The sequence below is a fragment of the Ammospiza caudacuta genome, chromosome 13 (genome assembly GCF_027887145.1).
Source record: "Ammospiza caudacuta isolate bAmmCau1 chromosome 13, bAmmCau1.pri, whole genome shotgun sequence".
NCBI lineage: Eukaryota > Metazoa > Chordata > Aves > Passeriformes > Passerellidae > Ammospiza > Ammospiza caudacuta.
Genome location: NC_080605.1, coordinates 3,424,876 through 3,439,546, shown reverse-complemented (window position 1 = coordinate 3,439,546; position 14,671 = coordinate 3,424,876). Strand labels below are relative to the sequence as shown.

Sequence of the window (14,671 nt, the reverse complement as noted above, 5' to 3'; positions counted from 1 at the left end):
GCTCGGCAGCAGAATTAAAGCCCTCATTCAGGTTTGTTTTGGAGTCAGAAACCAACGCGCACAGAGGGGATGGGGGAAAATTTGCCCTGCAGGCTTGAGCCTAAATACACCTTGACCTCCCCCCACCCCCGCAAGCTGCTACAGAGCAGAGCAGGCTTGACTAAGGGGCCAAATCATCTAAATAATAATTCATGTTGTTGTCCAAGCAACCTCCTCAGCTCCTGACAAGCAGACACAGCTGACATTTGCTGCCCTCTACTTATTAAACAGGCAATCATATTCTAAAGTGTGGTTATTCAGCCAAATTAGCACGAAAGTAAAATCTGTTGCAGTGCTCAGTTAAAACAGTTACGTGAATTTTCCACATTCACAGCTTGCTCCAAACAGCTTTTTTTCTTTTTTCTCCTGTCTATGCCAGTGTGATAAATTGTTCTGAACAAGGTTGTTTCTACCTGAGGAAGACCCATATTTAGACAGAATACCACTGAAGCAAAAGGAGAACTGCAAATTCAGTCTTGACCTCTCCCCTTGCACAAACTCATCTGGTATATATATATGTATACACACAGAGATAGTGTGTGTGTGTTTATATTTAAATAGATTTTTAAAAATGTTAAAAATTTTTTCAGAAAAAGAAGTACCAATTCCATGCATTCCTCGCTGCTTCTTCTGGAACCTATGGATGCAACTGTCAGTATTCAGGACAGGCAAACTCAAACCACCCTTATCACAAATATTACATGACAAACATGGAAAAGAATAGCCCCCTTCTCTCTCACCAAGCTTGGCTGTCCAGGCATCCAAAAGGGATTAGAAACACGGAGTTGCCACCGTCCACTTGTTCAAAATCAAAAAGTAGTAGCACTGGTTATTCCTACAGACATGGAAGGAAAACTACAGGAGAGCTGAAGGTCTGAAGATTTTACTGTTACCACCTTCAAAAAATTCATATTACAGGAGGAAGTTCATGTTGGACTATTTTGGTGAAATTCAGAAGAGCAAAGCCACCTTCAGCCTGAAAAATTCTTTGCAAAAAGCTTTCACCATTCTAAACCTAAGTTCTGGAAATACACATTTAAGTAGTCCTGTTGCTGTGTAATGAGAGGCTATTTATTTCAACAACCTTTTGTTGTGTTAGGCAGGACTCCATCAGGGTGTGTGTGCTGGAAGGTGATGGAGACAACAGGGAATGGCTTTCTCCTTCCCTACCACCTTTTTGCTTTAAAAAAAATGAAATCCACTAGGTAGAGCAGACTTTGTAATAGGTACTGCTCTTCTGGAACTGTTCAAACACAAGCCAAATATATTTTACACCAGAGCTAAACTCTAGTTTGAAAATGAGTTTTGACTCTTCCTCACTAGTTTTACTTGAAAAATAGGAGTACCCAGTTACTTACCATTTTGTTAGGAAACACGAGAAAACAAGAAATAATCACAAAAAGAAAAGCCAACTTTTACAGATGTATACATGTCTTAGTCATTTCACGCCCCCCATTCTCAGAGCACTAAATGGGAACCATTTTGGTAGCAGGGTAACAAAATCACTGTTTCATTGGTTATGAACAGCTGCAAAATCCTCAAACAGGAGTTTGCACCAGGAGAAATACACTTGTCATACAAGATCTAAGGAAATCACACTGCTGTTGGGTTAATTTGAAGGTTGATACCCTTCAACTACTCAGTGAGACATCAGCTAAAGAAGGAACAATGTTTGAGTGGACAGCTGGCTTTCTTGCTCCTTTCTCTTGTCACAGCCACAGAACCCCAGAACGGTTTGGCTTGGAAGGGAACTTAAAGATCCTCTCCCCATGGACAGGGACACTTCCACTGTCCCAGGCTGCTCCAGCCCCAGTGTCCAGCCTGGCCTTGGGCACTGCCAGGGATCCAGGGGCAGCCCCAGCTGCTCTGGGCACCCTGTGCCAGGGCCTGCCCACCCTAACAGGGAGGAGTTTGTTACTAATGTCTAATCCACCCCTGCCCACACTCAGTGTGAAGCCATTCTCCCTTGCCCCGTGGCTCCAGGCCCTTGCAAACTGTCTCTCTCCATCTTTCCTCCAGGTACAGGAAGGTCACAATTAGGTCACCCTGAAGCTTCCTTCTCCAGGCTGAACAATCCTGTGCTCACTGTCCCATTTTGTTTTGCATAACCCCCTACTCTCCAAGCTATGCAACCTCATTTTTCCTGCTTACCAACACCTCCGTTGCAAAGCCTCCCAGATGTGACAAAGAACTTTGTGAGGAGCAAAACATGGATGCAATGCATGGATCCCTCTCACACAAGGCACTCACATTGGTATAAACCAAGTTCTAAGGGTTTGTTTTCTAGGTAGCAAGTATAAACAAAGATAAAGCAGTGTTCTTACTTTATACTATAAAGATGGTGGTATAGAAATAGTTTGTCACTTAAAAATGGCTGTGTATTTAGCTCCTCTACCAGTAAAACAGCATTTCCCTTTAAAAATGCTAAACCCAACAGTTTTCATCAGTCATGAAAAATAAGCATTCATGAAACTGAACAAGAGCTGGGCACTATGTGTATGCTGGAATAATGCATCACTACAGAATGCCACCAACTCAGTTTTGTAGAAGAAAATTATTACATTGGACAGTATTGGATTTAATTTAGATTTGTGGTAGACTAATATGATAAGCTTGGGTCAAGCTTAGGTTAGAGAGAAGACAAAAAGAAACCCAGCCCTTGACTCAGCTCCAATTAATATACATTTTACCTAAGCAGGAATAAGTAATTTGACTCAGCTGGAAGATATCACAGCTATTCCTCTGATCCCCCAGCATTTTTCTATCAATCATCTACTTTCTGACTCTCTGTACAGCAAGGGTGACAGCACACTTCAACTTCAGCCAGACAACTTTCCACAACTTCTGCTCTAAGCCCAGGAGAACAGGGTGGAATTGTCATCACCTTCATTTTACAAAGACATATGCAAGAAGTTCTGCTGAACAGTAAGACTGCTATTGAACAAAGTTCTTCAGGACTTCTGCATCACAGGGCAGTACCTCATCCTTGGAAACACAGGAAATCTGGAAGACTTACACACCAAGATCCATATGTTAATAAACTTATTACTGGTTATAGATTGTCTTGTTTCCCCAGCACCATTTGCACATGCAAATGTATTGCCATTCCCCTCTTGTCCTGGTTATAAGTTTTATAATCAACTTCAGTCATCAGAATTTGGGACTGTTACTATAATAAACCTGTACATCTAAAGTAATATCTGCTAAAAGGAAAAAAATACCACAGCTAACACAAGCAGTAAACTTGATAATGCAGCAGGACTTCCAGGAGAGTATTTTAACTGGTAAGACAGGACCACTCCTCTCTGAGGTTCAGGTTTAGTACTAACATTTTAGGTCATTGCAGCAACTCTGTAACTTCAGAAAAATCTTGTACTCTGAAGCCAAATCCAGCTTAAGCCAGATGGGAATGGTCAAAGCATTTTTCTGGGTACAAACAGACCTGTGGTACAGGGAAAGTATAAAAAAGTGACTGTTACCTGACTTTCTATACATATTGACAAAAATGCTTGCACTCCTTCTGCATCACAGCTGCAACATTGGTAACGTGATGCAGAAAACTATTCATGAAATAACTCTGTTCTGAGGAATCAGTGTTGCTTAAACATTGCTTCATCATTATTTCAGGTATCACATTTACAGCTTTTCCTTCTTTCCACTTACTGACATACAGATGGGTTAGAGAGCTGCATGGAAATTTAACTTAAATTTCTCGTTCAAGTGCCCCACTTCTCAATGAAGTGTGTTAGAAGAAAGCAATTTAAGATTGTTGCTTTTGGATCAATATTTTTATGTCAGGCATGATAAAATAGAAAACTTAGACTTCTCATCACTGAGACACTGCTTCAGCAGTAAAATATTTAAGGACTTGGGCTTTGCTGAAAAGGTGAATAAATGAACTTGCCAAACAAAGCAAAATCCTTTTAATTTGCTTTTTATTTTCAGTAATTATGATAACTGTGGTAAACTATCACTTAAATATTTTAAAAGAAATCACTCCTACTGAATTGATACATAAGTATTAGCGTGGTGACAAGAACTTATTTAGTGTAGAACTGTTCCTATTGTAGTCACTAAGTATACAATGCTGGAGTTTCAGTAATTCTGCTACAAGTTAAGTTCTGGGGGATTTAAAGCCTCTAAGGCAATGGTAGAACCACATAACATATACATCATAAGAGGTACATATTTCATTATTCTGAAGAGAAGGATCCTATAGCTTTTTCTACAACTCCCCCTGCTAACAGCCCCCATATTTTAGTGCACAGAACTCAGAAAAGGACTCAAGTCCAAGCCTAAGCCTCAGCCCAGCAAGGCTCCTGCTCCAGAGGACGCTGCAGATGGGGGATGGCAGCACCCAGGGCAGTGGGTCCCACAGCGGAACAGCCTTTCTCTGCCTGCTGTGCTCCTGCAGGACCTGAGCACCCCCAGAGCTCCTGGCCAGGGGACCACAAAGGACCCAGCCAGCCCTGGGCAGCTGGGCCAGCTCTGCTGGCAGGGGCACACACAGGGCTGCATCTGAAGGTTCTGGCATGAACATCAACAGCTCAGAGACCTCCCCTGCATGGCTGATGGGCACATCTGAGAACAGATCCCACTGGGGGTTATCCAACCCTGCACACAGGCCCAGACATTTGTGGGGTCTGGTTTGTTCACTCTTGTGCTATATTCTTGGTTGGTGAGGACACAAAAATTTGAACCAAGCTCATCTTTCAGGATCAACCTCAGCTACTTTTAAATTAAAACATTTTTAGGCAACAGACCCTGATATGCAGAATACCCTGGATGGATGGATGGATGGATGGATGGATGGATGGATGGATGGATGGATGGATGGATGGATGTTAAGGATCTTACCCTCCCTGTCTTTCCTTTAAATCATTTCTATCATTAATTACTAGGTGTTAACTAGATATTCCTAATCTTGATCTATGCCTGCTACCAGCTATATGGCTTCTTTTATGTTCTATTTAATGAAGCTTTTTAAGGAAATTAGAGAACTCATAATTTCTTCAACTTACATTTGTGACTTCCAGACCACATAAATCAGTGTATTTCCTAAAACTTGACTTTAAAAGCTTTAATCATGCTTTATTCATTGAAGCTTATCAGAGTTAGTTTAGAAAAACTTAGTTTCAGTGACTTTCTAATCACTCTTCAACAACAGCAGTCTGCAAAAACTTAACTATGTGTTGGCTAAAATGGAAAACTCCACTGCTTATTATCAATACCCTGCTTATTATTGATTTCAACAATTAATTTAAAAGTTAATTAAAACCATTAATTAGAAAAAATAATTAGGAAAGTTATATAATTTCCAACAAAACAGACACTGTTCACAAATGATGCTATTCCTTACATTAAGTTGTACCAAGTCAGACATATCAGAATTTGCTACAAAGCAATGCAACAAAGTAATAGCTGAAATTCATTTTTCCCTGAAATAGTCTCAATGGAAAATTTTTTCAATAGTTTATTAAATAGGTTTACCATTGAAACAATCACAGGCTGTCCACTGCAAAAGGCTGCACCAGTTTAGAAGTGTGAAAGCAAATGGAGAGTTCTGAGCAAGATAATCCTCCATGGGCACATTTTGCTACTGCTTTCACTCAAATCCACTTGAAACAGGTTAATATAAAGCAAAATAAGTCACTCAGACTGAAATCAGAGTGGGTTTGCACTGCCTCAACTAAATCAGTGCAGGTCTGGCTGTGAATGAAACCTGTGGGTTATGTCTTGTCTCTGCAAAAAGGCACCATGGAGATGGGGCTTCCCTTCGTTTGGGTAAGTATTTAAATACAGTTTAAACCCTATTTATGCCAATTTGGTTTAAAAAATATGTAGAGTGGTTTGAAGAATGGCTAATAAATGGATCAAGGTGGAATTACAGGGAAAAAATATAATCTCGACCTAATCAAATTAATTTTAAAATGTGTTCAAAGGATTCCACTTACACTGTCTTTATGACACTAAGAAGCAAGAAGGAATCTTTCAACTGGTAGATGTTCTGTGAAAGAAACTGAGCTAATCTTTTTTTCTTCTTAAATTAGGAAGAAAAACAGAGTGTTACAGAATGAAGACTCCAAAATATCCATGAAGGAGAATGTTTTGGAACAAATATCCTTTCCTAGTTTTCTTTCTTTCCTCTTCATCCTATTACCCTTCTATTGGTACCGTTATTTTGCATTCCAAGACAGCGTTTTCCAGAGTTCCTTTGGTGTTTCTAATGTTGTGGGGTTTTTTTACTTTTAAGTAAAGATTTAAGACTTTAAGACTTCAAATTACTTCTTTTGATACTTTACTTTCTCTCTCTGACTTCTGTCAGTAGTGTTACTGTTCAACCTGATTAAAGCCTGAGCCATTACCCATTTTCAGAACATAATAATAATTTTTATCATTATTAATAAAACAACTATCAGTTGTTTTGCTGAGATTAAAAAACAAGCTATCTGGCAATCATATCATTAAACAAATAATACAAGCTAGAAGAGCTGCAGGTTTCTTGGGTGCCCTCTCTGGTTTTTAAAACACTACCTAACACCACTTCACTATAGGCCACAAGAATATCTGTGCAACAAAGGTCTTCAGGCAATATTCAAGACAGAAATCATGGAACCACAGTCTACAATCCAGCTTATTATTGAAGCTGACAGTATTTTATTCATCAGCTTACACAAAAGCTGGAAGAAACACAATTTCTCTCTGAGTTATGGGTCATAAGCACATGTAAGAGTAGCCCAGCTGGCAGTGAAGTTTTGAAATCTTTTACATTTTTGTTGGCATTGATTCTAAACTTCTAATTTTAAATGACAAAGCCATGCCCAAGACAGTTTTTCTAGTCAACCTTTTATACTATAAAATGAGTTATTTTTTTTATTTTGGCAGTGCCAATAATTTAAGACGTCACGATATATCCAGTAACCAGTGCAGAAAAGAAAATGAACAATCTTAAAACAACATCCTGCCAGTACCATGCCACACTCCCCTTTGCAAAAGAAAATGTTTTTGCTAACTAAATTTTAATATTTTAAGTGAAAGCTTCTGGAGCTTTAGATTACTAAAACCAGAGACGTTTCTTATGGTTTCAAACATGCAGAATGAAATTCCCTTCAGTGGTGCCAGCAGATGATGCATTTCTGTGAGCAGGCAGGGCCAGCTCTGAGGGCAGAGGCTGCAGCAGCCAGGCTGAGGAGCTCCTTCTGCAGGGCCCAGACACAGCCAGAGCTGCAGCCACAGCCCAGTGTGCCCAAAACTCCTGTGAGGAGCTCCTGCAGCACCCAAAGCCAGAGCTGCACCCACAGCCCAGTGTGCCCAAAGCACTGAGGAGCTCCTTCTGCAGGGCCCAGACACAGCCAGAGCTGCACCCACAGCCCAGTGTGCCCAAAGCCCCTCTGAGGAGCTGCGGTGTTTGTGAGGGTCCCCAGGATGAGGTGAGAGATGAGAATTTGTCTCAGAAGGCAGATTTATTATTTTATGGTATTATATTCTATTAAAAGAAGGCTATACTAAAACTAAACTATAGAAAGGATACATCAGAAGGCTTCACAAGAATAATAAAGAAAAACATGTGACTCCTCAGAGCAGTTGGACCATGATTGGTCATTAAATTAAAACAATTCACATGCTGGGTAAACAATCTCATTCCAAAGCAGCAAAACAGGGAGAAGGTGTAGCTTCCCAGGAGAAGAAATCCTGGTGAAGGGATTTTTCAGAAATTATCATGGTGACATGGAGCTCCCTCTCCAGAGCAGCACCCACAGCCCAGTATGCCCCAAGCGCTGAGGAGCTCCTGCAGTGCCCAGACAAAGCCAGAGGGGCACCCACAGCTTCGTGTGCCCGAAGCCTCTCTGAGGAGCTCTTTCTGCAGCGCCGAGACAAAGCCAGGACTCCAACCACAGCCCGGTGTGCCCGCAGCCCCTCTGAGGAGCTCCTGCAGCACCCAAAGCCAGCCCCGCAGGCACAGCCCGGTGTGCCCCAAGCCCCTCAGAGGAGCTCCTGCAGTGCCCCGTCACAGCCAGCACTGCACCCATAGCCTGCTGTGCTCCAAGCCCCTCCAATGGCTCCCGCGAAGAGGTGCCCGGCGCAGCCCTCGCCCCGCGCACCCTCAGAGCCGCCCGGCCCGGCCGCGCCCCGCCAGCCCCGCCTCGGGCTCCCCCCACAGCGGCTCCACCCTGAGCTCTGCCACACCGCCCTACTGGCCCTGCCTTTCACTTCCACTTCCTCGAGTTTGCAATGCCCGGGAAAGAATGCCCAGGAAAGCCAACACTGATGCAGCAGCAATGCATTTCATCCCAGCGCTGCTCACTTCCAGCAGCACGGCACCTTCAGCTCTCAGCTCAACAGCCCTTTCTGCTGCCACCAATTGCTCTCAGAAATCTCATTCTTCCTCTGCATACACTGGCTGCCTACAAAACCCAAGTAGTATTAAAATCCTGCCTCTTTTCCTGCCAAATAATTTGATTACTCTATTTCATTTCAATACTTGCTTGACAAATCCAACTCTGGAAACACTAAGGCCTGGTCTAATGTTTACAAGAACTCATTTCAGCAAGTCTTACTACATAATCGCAGAATGAAATGAAGAGAAATAAAACTCATCCATGCATTTGGATTTTTTTGACTGTTACATACAAAAAATCTGTGTAGCTAACGGAACTCCAGAATACTGCCAATAGGGAAACAAAACAGGAAGAACGGGTCAATACAAAAGGACTTGCTATAAGCATTTTTCTGTGTATCTTATCTTCCAGTGCATAATTATTACCTGTTAACGTGTATATCCAAACAAGCTGGCTAAAAAGAATGGCATCATTTTGCTGAAATTGCTTTCAACTGATGGATATTTTAATCTTTCTAATTGATTTAAGTTACAACCCAATCCTAAGGCATGAGATGCCTTAAGCAAAGGACACTCACTCATTTACAGCAAATTAAGGTACTCTTAGAGTAACACATCACAGCTCCATGGGAAATTATTTGATATTTTTTAGATTATTGTAATTTAGACAAATGAGTAAACAGTCCACTGAATCACAGGATAGAGAAAATGATTGGCAATTACATTACTTGAAAGAATGTTACCAGAACAAAATGGTTAAGCAGCACATTTCTAAGAAAGCGACATTTTACAAAAAGACAAAGGCATATATTTTCCACCAAAATCTAGAGCTGCTGTCATCAACAACCCAACAAAAGCTACAGCTACCTAAAATGGAAATGAAAATGTAATGTATGGAAATATTCTCTTATAAAATCTCCTTAGGCTTCACATGTATTAATGTATTAGTTTGCAAACATTAAGATCAAAGGCGAAGCAACAAATACATCCTAAAAAGTTTTTAGTCAGATTTTTATTAACGATATACAAGTAGCAAGGCATAAAAAATTAATATGTTCAAGCCTTGAAATGTCAAGTGTAATGATCTCTAGCTCTGCTTACCTCCTTTGCTTTTTGTTTCAGTCTAGCTTGCTCTGGGTCTTCTTGCCTTGAGCGACTCTACATGTTTAAAAAAAAATGGGGAAAAAAGGTTAACAGATGGTTTAAGAACCCCTCATCTGTTGCAGTAAGTTAAAAAATAGCAAAGAAATAGAAACAGGATACAAGGTATCAAACAAGGGACACTTAAATTGACAGAAGTGCAATTTCAAACCCATGAGCTCACCCAAAATGAGGTTAAATGCTCAGTGGTAAATGAAACAGAGTCAAGATTTGAATTGAAAAAACACCAAAACAAACAAACAAAAAAAAACCAACAAAACCCAAAAATAAAAAACAAAAAAAAACCAAAAACAAAAAACCAAAAAGACCCCAAAACCAAACCAAACCACAAAAATAAAACAAAAAAACAAAAAACAAAAAAAAAAAAAAAAACCAAAAAACAAACCAAAAAAAAAACTAAAAAAAAAAAACCAAAAAGCCCCCAAAAAACCCCAAAAGAATCCCCAACAAAAAACAACAAAAACCCAAACCAAAACCAGAAAAACCCAACCCAACCATGCTTTTGTCAATGTGAAAGTTTCCATACAGGTTTAGATTTCAATTATTTAATACTAACAGATTCAAGCATCCAAGAGAAGAAGCCACACCCCTTCCATTATCCAAACTTTTAAATTTAGGTCCTTACAATCACATATTTTAAAAATTTACTGTTTATAACCAAGCTTGTGTTTAGGTGTTGCTAGGGAACATGAAGAAAACGGTTGGAAAGGTAAATCTTTATAATAAAGATATTACTATTCCATATGAGCTTGCTTTGAGTACAGCATAGAAATACATTCTGTTAAACCCATTCACGCACTACTAATAATATTAATGTTGTCAATATTAAAACTGGATAAATATTGCTAAATGACAACTTTTGTATTTTCCTTCAAAACCAGGAACAGCTCTAAAAGCAGATCATTTAATCACAATAACAACCTGTAACATTTCTTTAGACACAGAGTATTTTATAACCACATGTTAAAAAACCATTAAATTCATATTTGTGCTCACTACACATCTCAGACTGATGGAATTCAAAACTCAAGAGGCAGATAATAAACACATTATACTTTTATAAATGTGTGATAGGTCAGCATTCAGCAGATGTTGCATTAAAAGTTACAAGAAGCTCCAAAAAAACTTGTGACACCCATGGAAAACTGTTGTTCTTGATACCTGAGAGATATTGTAGTTCTGCTTCAGTATTTCTTTGAGATTCAAAGTGGAATCATTTACCCAACTCTGAAAGGAGTGTCTGTGCCCTCTCCTATCTGTTGTTCCCTGCTTGTTGCTATGCTCAAGGCAGAAACTTGAAAGAATATTTGATTGCAAAGTTATATATTCTCAGATTTTTTCCCAGTGTTTAAATTTTTCATACCATATTCTGGTCAGAATTCAAAAATCCATTAAGAAAACCAAAGGGAGATCAGTTTTAAGGTCTTGCACTGTTTTTGCTACACCTGGAGAGTGCCTTGGCTTGAGCTGGCACAGAATTCTGTACCCTTTCTCCTGTCAGTTTTGTGGGTTTGTGGGTTTGGTTGGTTTTGTTTGAACTGGGATTGTTTTTTCCAGCTAATATAGCACACCTATAAAACACAGTGCTGATAACACAGGGTGACATTAAACAATAATGAGATTTTTAGATGTGCTGAACTCTTCCAGTGTGCACATCAGCTTCACCTTCCAACATCATCTGCAATGCTTTTGTGTCTGTTGGCATAGGAAGTTCTTGGACAGGGCAGTGTCTGCAGCAACTGAATCCCAAATTGAGATCTGAGGTGACTAATGAACAAATCTGACTTGTGCCAACCAAAGAAGAAACCCTAAAAATAAAAACTTAGATACTGTAACCTAGTTAATGTTCGAAGGGCAAAAAGGTATTCAATGAAATATGTGGGTCTGCCAGAGAGCTGGGTTCCTAATCAACACAGCAATTAGTAAGAACTTGATTATATTTATACCTCTTGGGTTAAAAACCAAAGTAACAAAGGCCAGTCAGTGAGCTGCTTCTCCAGGAGATGGGCTCAGGTCAGTATTCATGCACTGAGCTGAACAAGGTCCTTGCTGGCATTTTGCAAGAACAATTCAATTGTTGGAGCCTCAGTTTCTCCAGCATGATGTATGGAAAAGCATATTTAGCCCTTTCATGGGTTTTGATGATAAATTTATAAATGTACAATGAACTTCTATTGCTTTGTGAGCCTCACAGTGAAAGCAGAACAGAAACACAAAGTACTGTTACACTCCTGTATGAAGCTGAGAATTTGCCAAATGCAAAGTACAAGTTGAAAGCACAGCAGCTTCAGGAGGAAGCAGAGTGTCCTGAGAGAATCCAGCTAAGACTTCTAATATTGTTACTAACTTTCTACAAGGAAATGATAGAATCCTGGAAAACACACCAGAAGTATGTAGTGTTTGGGGACAGGGTAAGAAAAATTAAAGCAGGAGATGCAAAGTAACTTTGCAATTTCCTGAGCTCCATAAGTGAAGGAAAAACTCTACAGAGTAAAGAACACATTTAAAAGTTGGGGCTTTTTCTTTCTTCCCCAGAAACTGACCAAATAAGAGCAGATATGGAGTTCAGGATAATCTCAACATGCAAAAGCAAATCACCTGCTCTCTGTAAACCCCCAGCTTGTTCACAGTAAATATATGATAAAAATTATTGCAGAGGTGAAAGCAGGTGCTCAGCTCCTGAACAATATCACATACAGCCATCTTGTTCCAAAAATGAAGATCTAAAATACCAGGTGAAGTTTATTATATAACCCAGATTGAAGGTGAAAATAGAACTATTTTTACATTTAGAATAATGCAATGATTTTCTAATTATTGCCTGAATCCATACCAATGAGCTTTTCCAAAGAATCCAGGCTAGTTCTTGTTTCAAACAAGCAGAATTCCAACTTTACACAGGATGTATCACTACTACTAAAATAATTAAGGAATTTAACTCCTTTGTGTTCAGATAAATTTTAACAGATTTTTTAAAAGCAGATTTGTAAGACTAAAATACTTTCCTGCTGGTTACCATGCCAGTAAGCTTTAGAAATAAAATCATCAGCATACAGAGGCTAAAATGTATTAAAGGACAAGTAGAAACATCAACTACCTCATTAATTCTTCACTTTATGATCTAATGTAAATTATAAAAGACTTCACCAATGCTCATGCAACATGGATTAAAGCAAATATAAGCAAATGCAAATGTCAAGCTTAAGAGAGGTGCCTAAATGAGCTTTAGAAATGTCACTGGATTCCCTTTACACTCCATTCCACACGTGAACATCTCTCCCTTCCTCTGAAGAGTTTGCACAATTTTGCTGCTGCTCAGCTCTTGTAGTGCTTTGTCTACATGTCAACATCACCAAGCAATTATTGCACTATTTTACACTTACTTTTGTCAAGCTACTGACTAATCATTCCTAGCTTTTTTTAAATGGCAGTTTAACTTTTTTCTTCCAGTTAATTCATATTTTGGGTTTTCTCTTCCTTTCTCTTTTATCTCTAACGTCCAAATCTTAATATGCAGCACTTCACCTGTTTTGTGAAAGATTCTTTTCCAAAATCTTTTAATGCACCAATGTCTCCTTCCTCTAAAACTCTGGAAACACCCACTGATCAGAGAACCCACCAAATGAAAAACTTTCAAGGACTTTATCACAATTCCTTTGCCTTCCCCTCCCTGTTCATCATGTCTAGATCTGTAAATACAGCAGGCTGCATTTACATAATATTTATTCCTGTTGATGAATAAACACCTTTAAAAGCAAGCAAGCTTCCCATAGTAATTTTAGAGAAACCCAGGACTGATCCTAAGCAGATAACATACTTCTAAATATATTAAATGCTGTCTCCTCCTGAGAATGTATTCAGCAAACCAGGTTTGTTAACATTTCTCCCAAACCAGCTATTTTATTAGACCAGACAACCTGATATTTTAATTGTGAAGAGCCAAATGCTTTGTGTTAGAGAGTTCTTGATCTGGAAACTGAAAACTGCATAGATCACATTATGTCTATGGAAATATTGGACTTCCAAAGTATGAAAAGCAGAGTATGTTAAATGTGTGTATTCAAAACAACAGAAATAAGGGGCTTCATTTGCATGTTACCAAACTCCCTAATGTTCCAAACCTCAGCTCTTCCCCTGCCTGTGTTAAAGCAGGAGGCCACAAAAGAGACATTAATTACACATGGAACAGTGTAGTTTTAAGGGGATTTCAGATTTCACAGAATTGTCTTAAACCAGAAAGCAACAGTGTTTTTAAAATTATAAGGGTGTTTATACCCCACCATAATTATAAACATGCCCAATATTTTTTTTAATTGGAGCACACTCTGCATCTACGCAGATGGACAGACTAAAAGTACTCCTGATATGTTTCATTACCATAATTATTCAATACTTTGCTTGATTATTAATGACAAAGCTGCACTGTTGCTAAATTTTTGATCCACTAACAAAATTAAGTGTTCTGTTTAGATTTGTAAGGACTTTAAAGTCTCAGCTTGTTACACCTGAGCTGGGAAATGCCTCACAGGGTCTCTCCTGCATTTGGCTACATCTGATCCCAACTAAGGCACTTGCAGCTCTACTGCCCCTGACCAATATTTACACTGGGGGTCTTGAATGCCTCAAATTCATCTTTTTGCATGAAATAATGAGAGAGTCACAACTGCAGGTGCTGTGCTATCAAGAGCCACTGCTGTGCCAACAGTTTCAATTTTATACCTATTCTTCCCCATTGATGACATTAGAACTTCACCCACGGCTGAACCAGCTTATAACTTTCACTTTTAATTAAAGAAATTAAATTGGCAACATGAAACACTTTGCTTTCACGTTAGCTTTGTTAATAAAAAGTGAAAGTTAAAAGAATCATAGCTGAGGGTAAAACTCTGCTCAGTGTTACAACCATGGTGAGGTGGAATGCAGAAGCACAGGTCTGAAAAATGATTTATATTAAAATCATTAAAATTGCAGTAACAAATTCCTAAAAATTCAGAAATTATCTCAACACAATAATTGCCATTTTGCTCTGCTCCCATCAGAAGTGAGCTCCAAGTGCTCAGGAAGGCAGGAGCTGCACTGAATCACTGCTCTCAGGAAGGGGAAGGATGAAATGGAATGCCTGAACTCAGGGAA

At 39.3% G+C, this 14,671-nt stretch overlaps 1 protein-coding gene across 1 annotated transcript in view; it reads right to left on the bottom strand.

Moving 5' to 3' along the window:
• Nucleotides 1-14,671, bottom strand: part of LOC131563330 (transcription initiation factor TFIID subunit 4-like) — a 155,923-nt gene that overhangs the window by 68,030 nt on the left and 73,222 nt on the right. Inside the window, exon 13 of the mRNA XM_058813325.1 lies at nucleotides 9,479-9,535. Within this exon, the coding sequence (XP_058669308.1) occupies nucleotides 9,479-9,535 (57 nt within the window). The remainder of the gene's footprint in view (nucleotides 1-9,478; nucleotides 9,536-14,671) is intronic.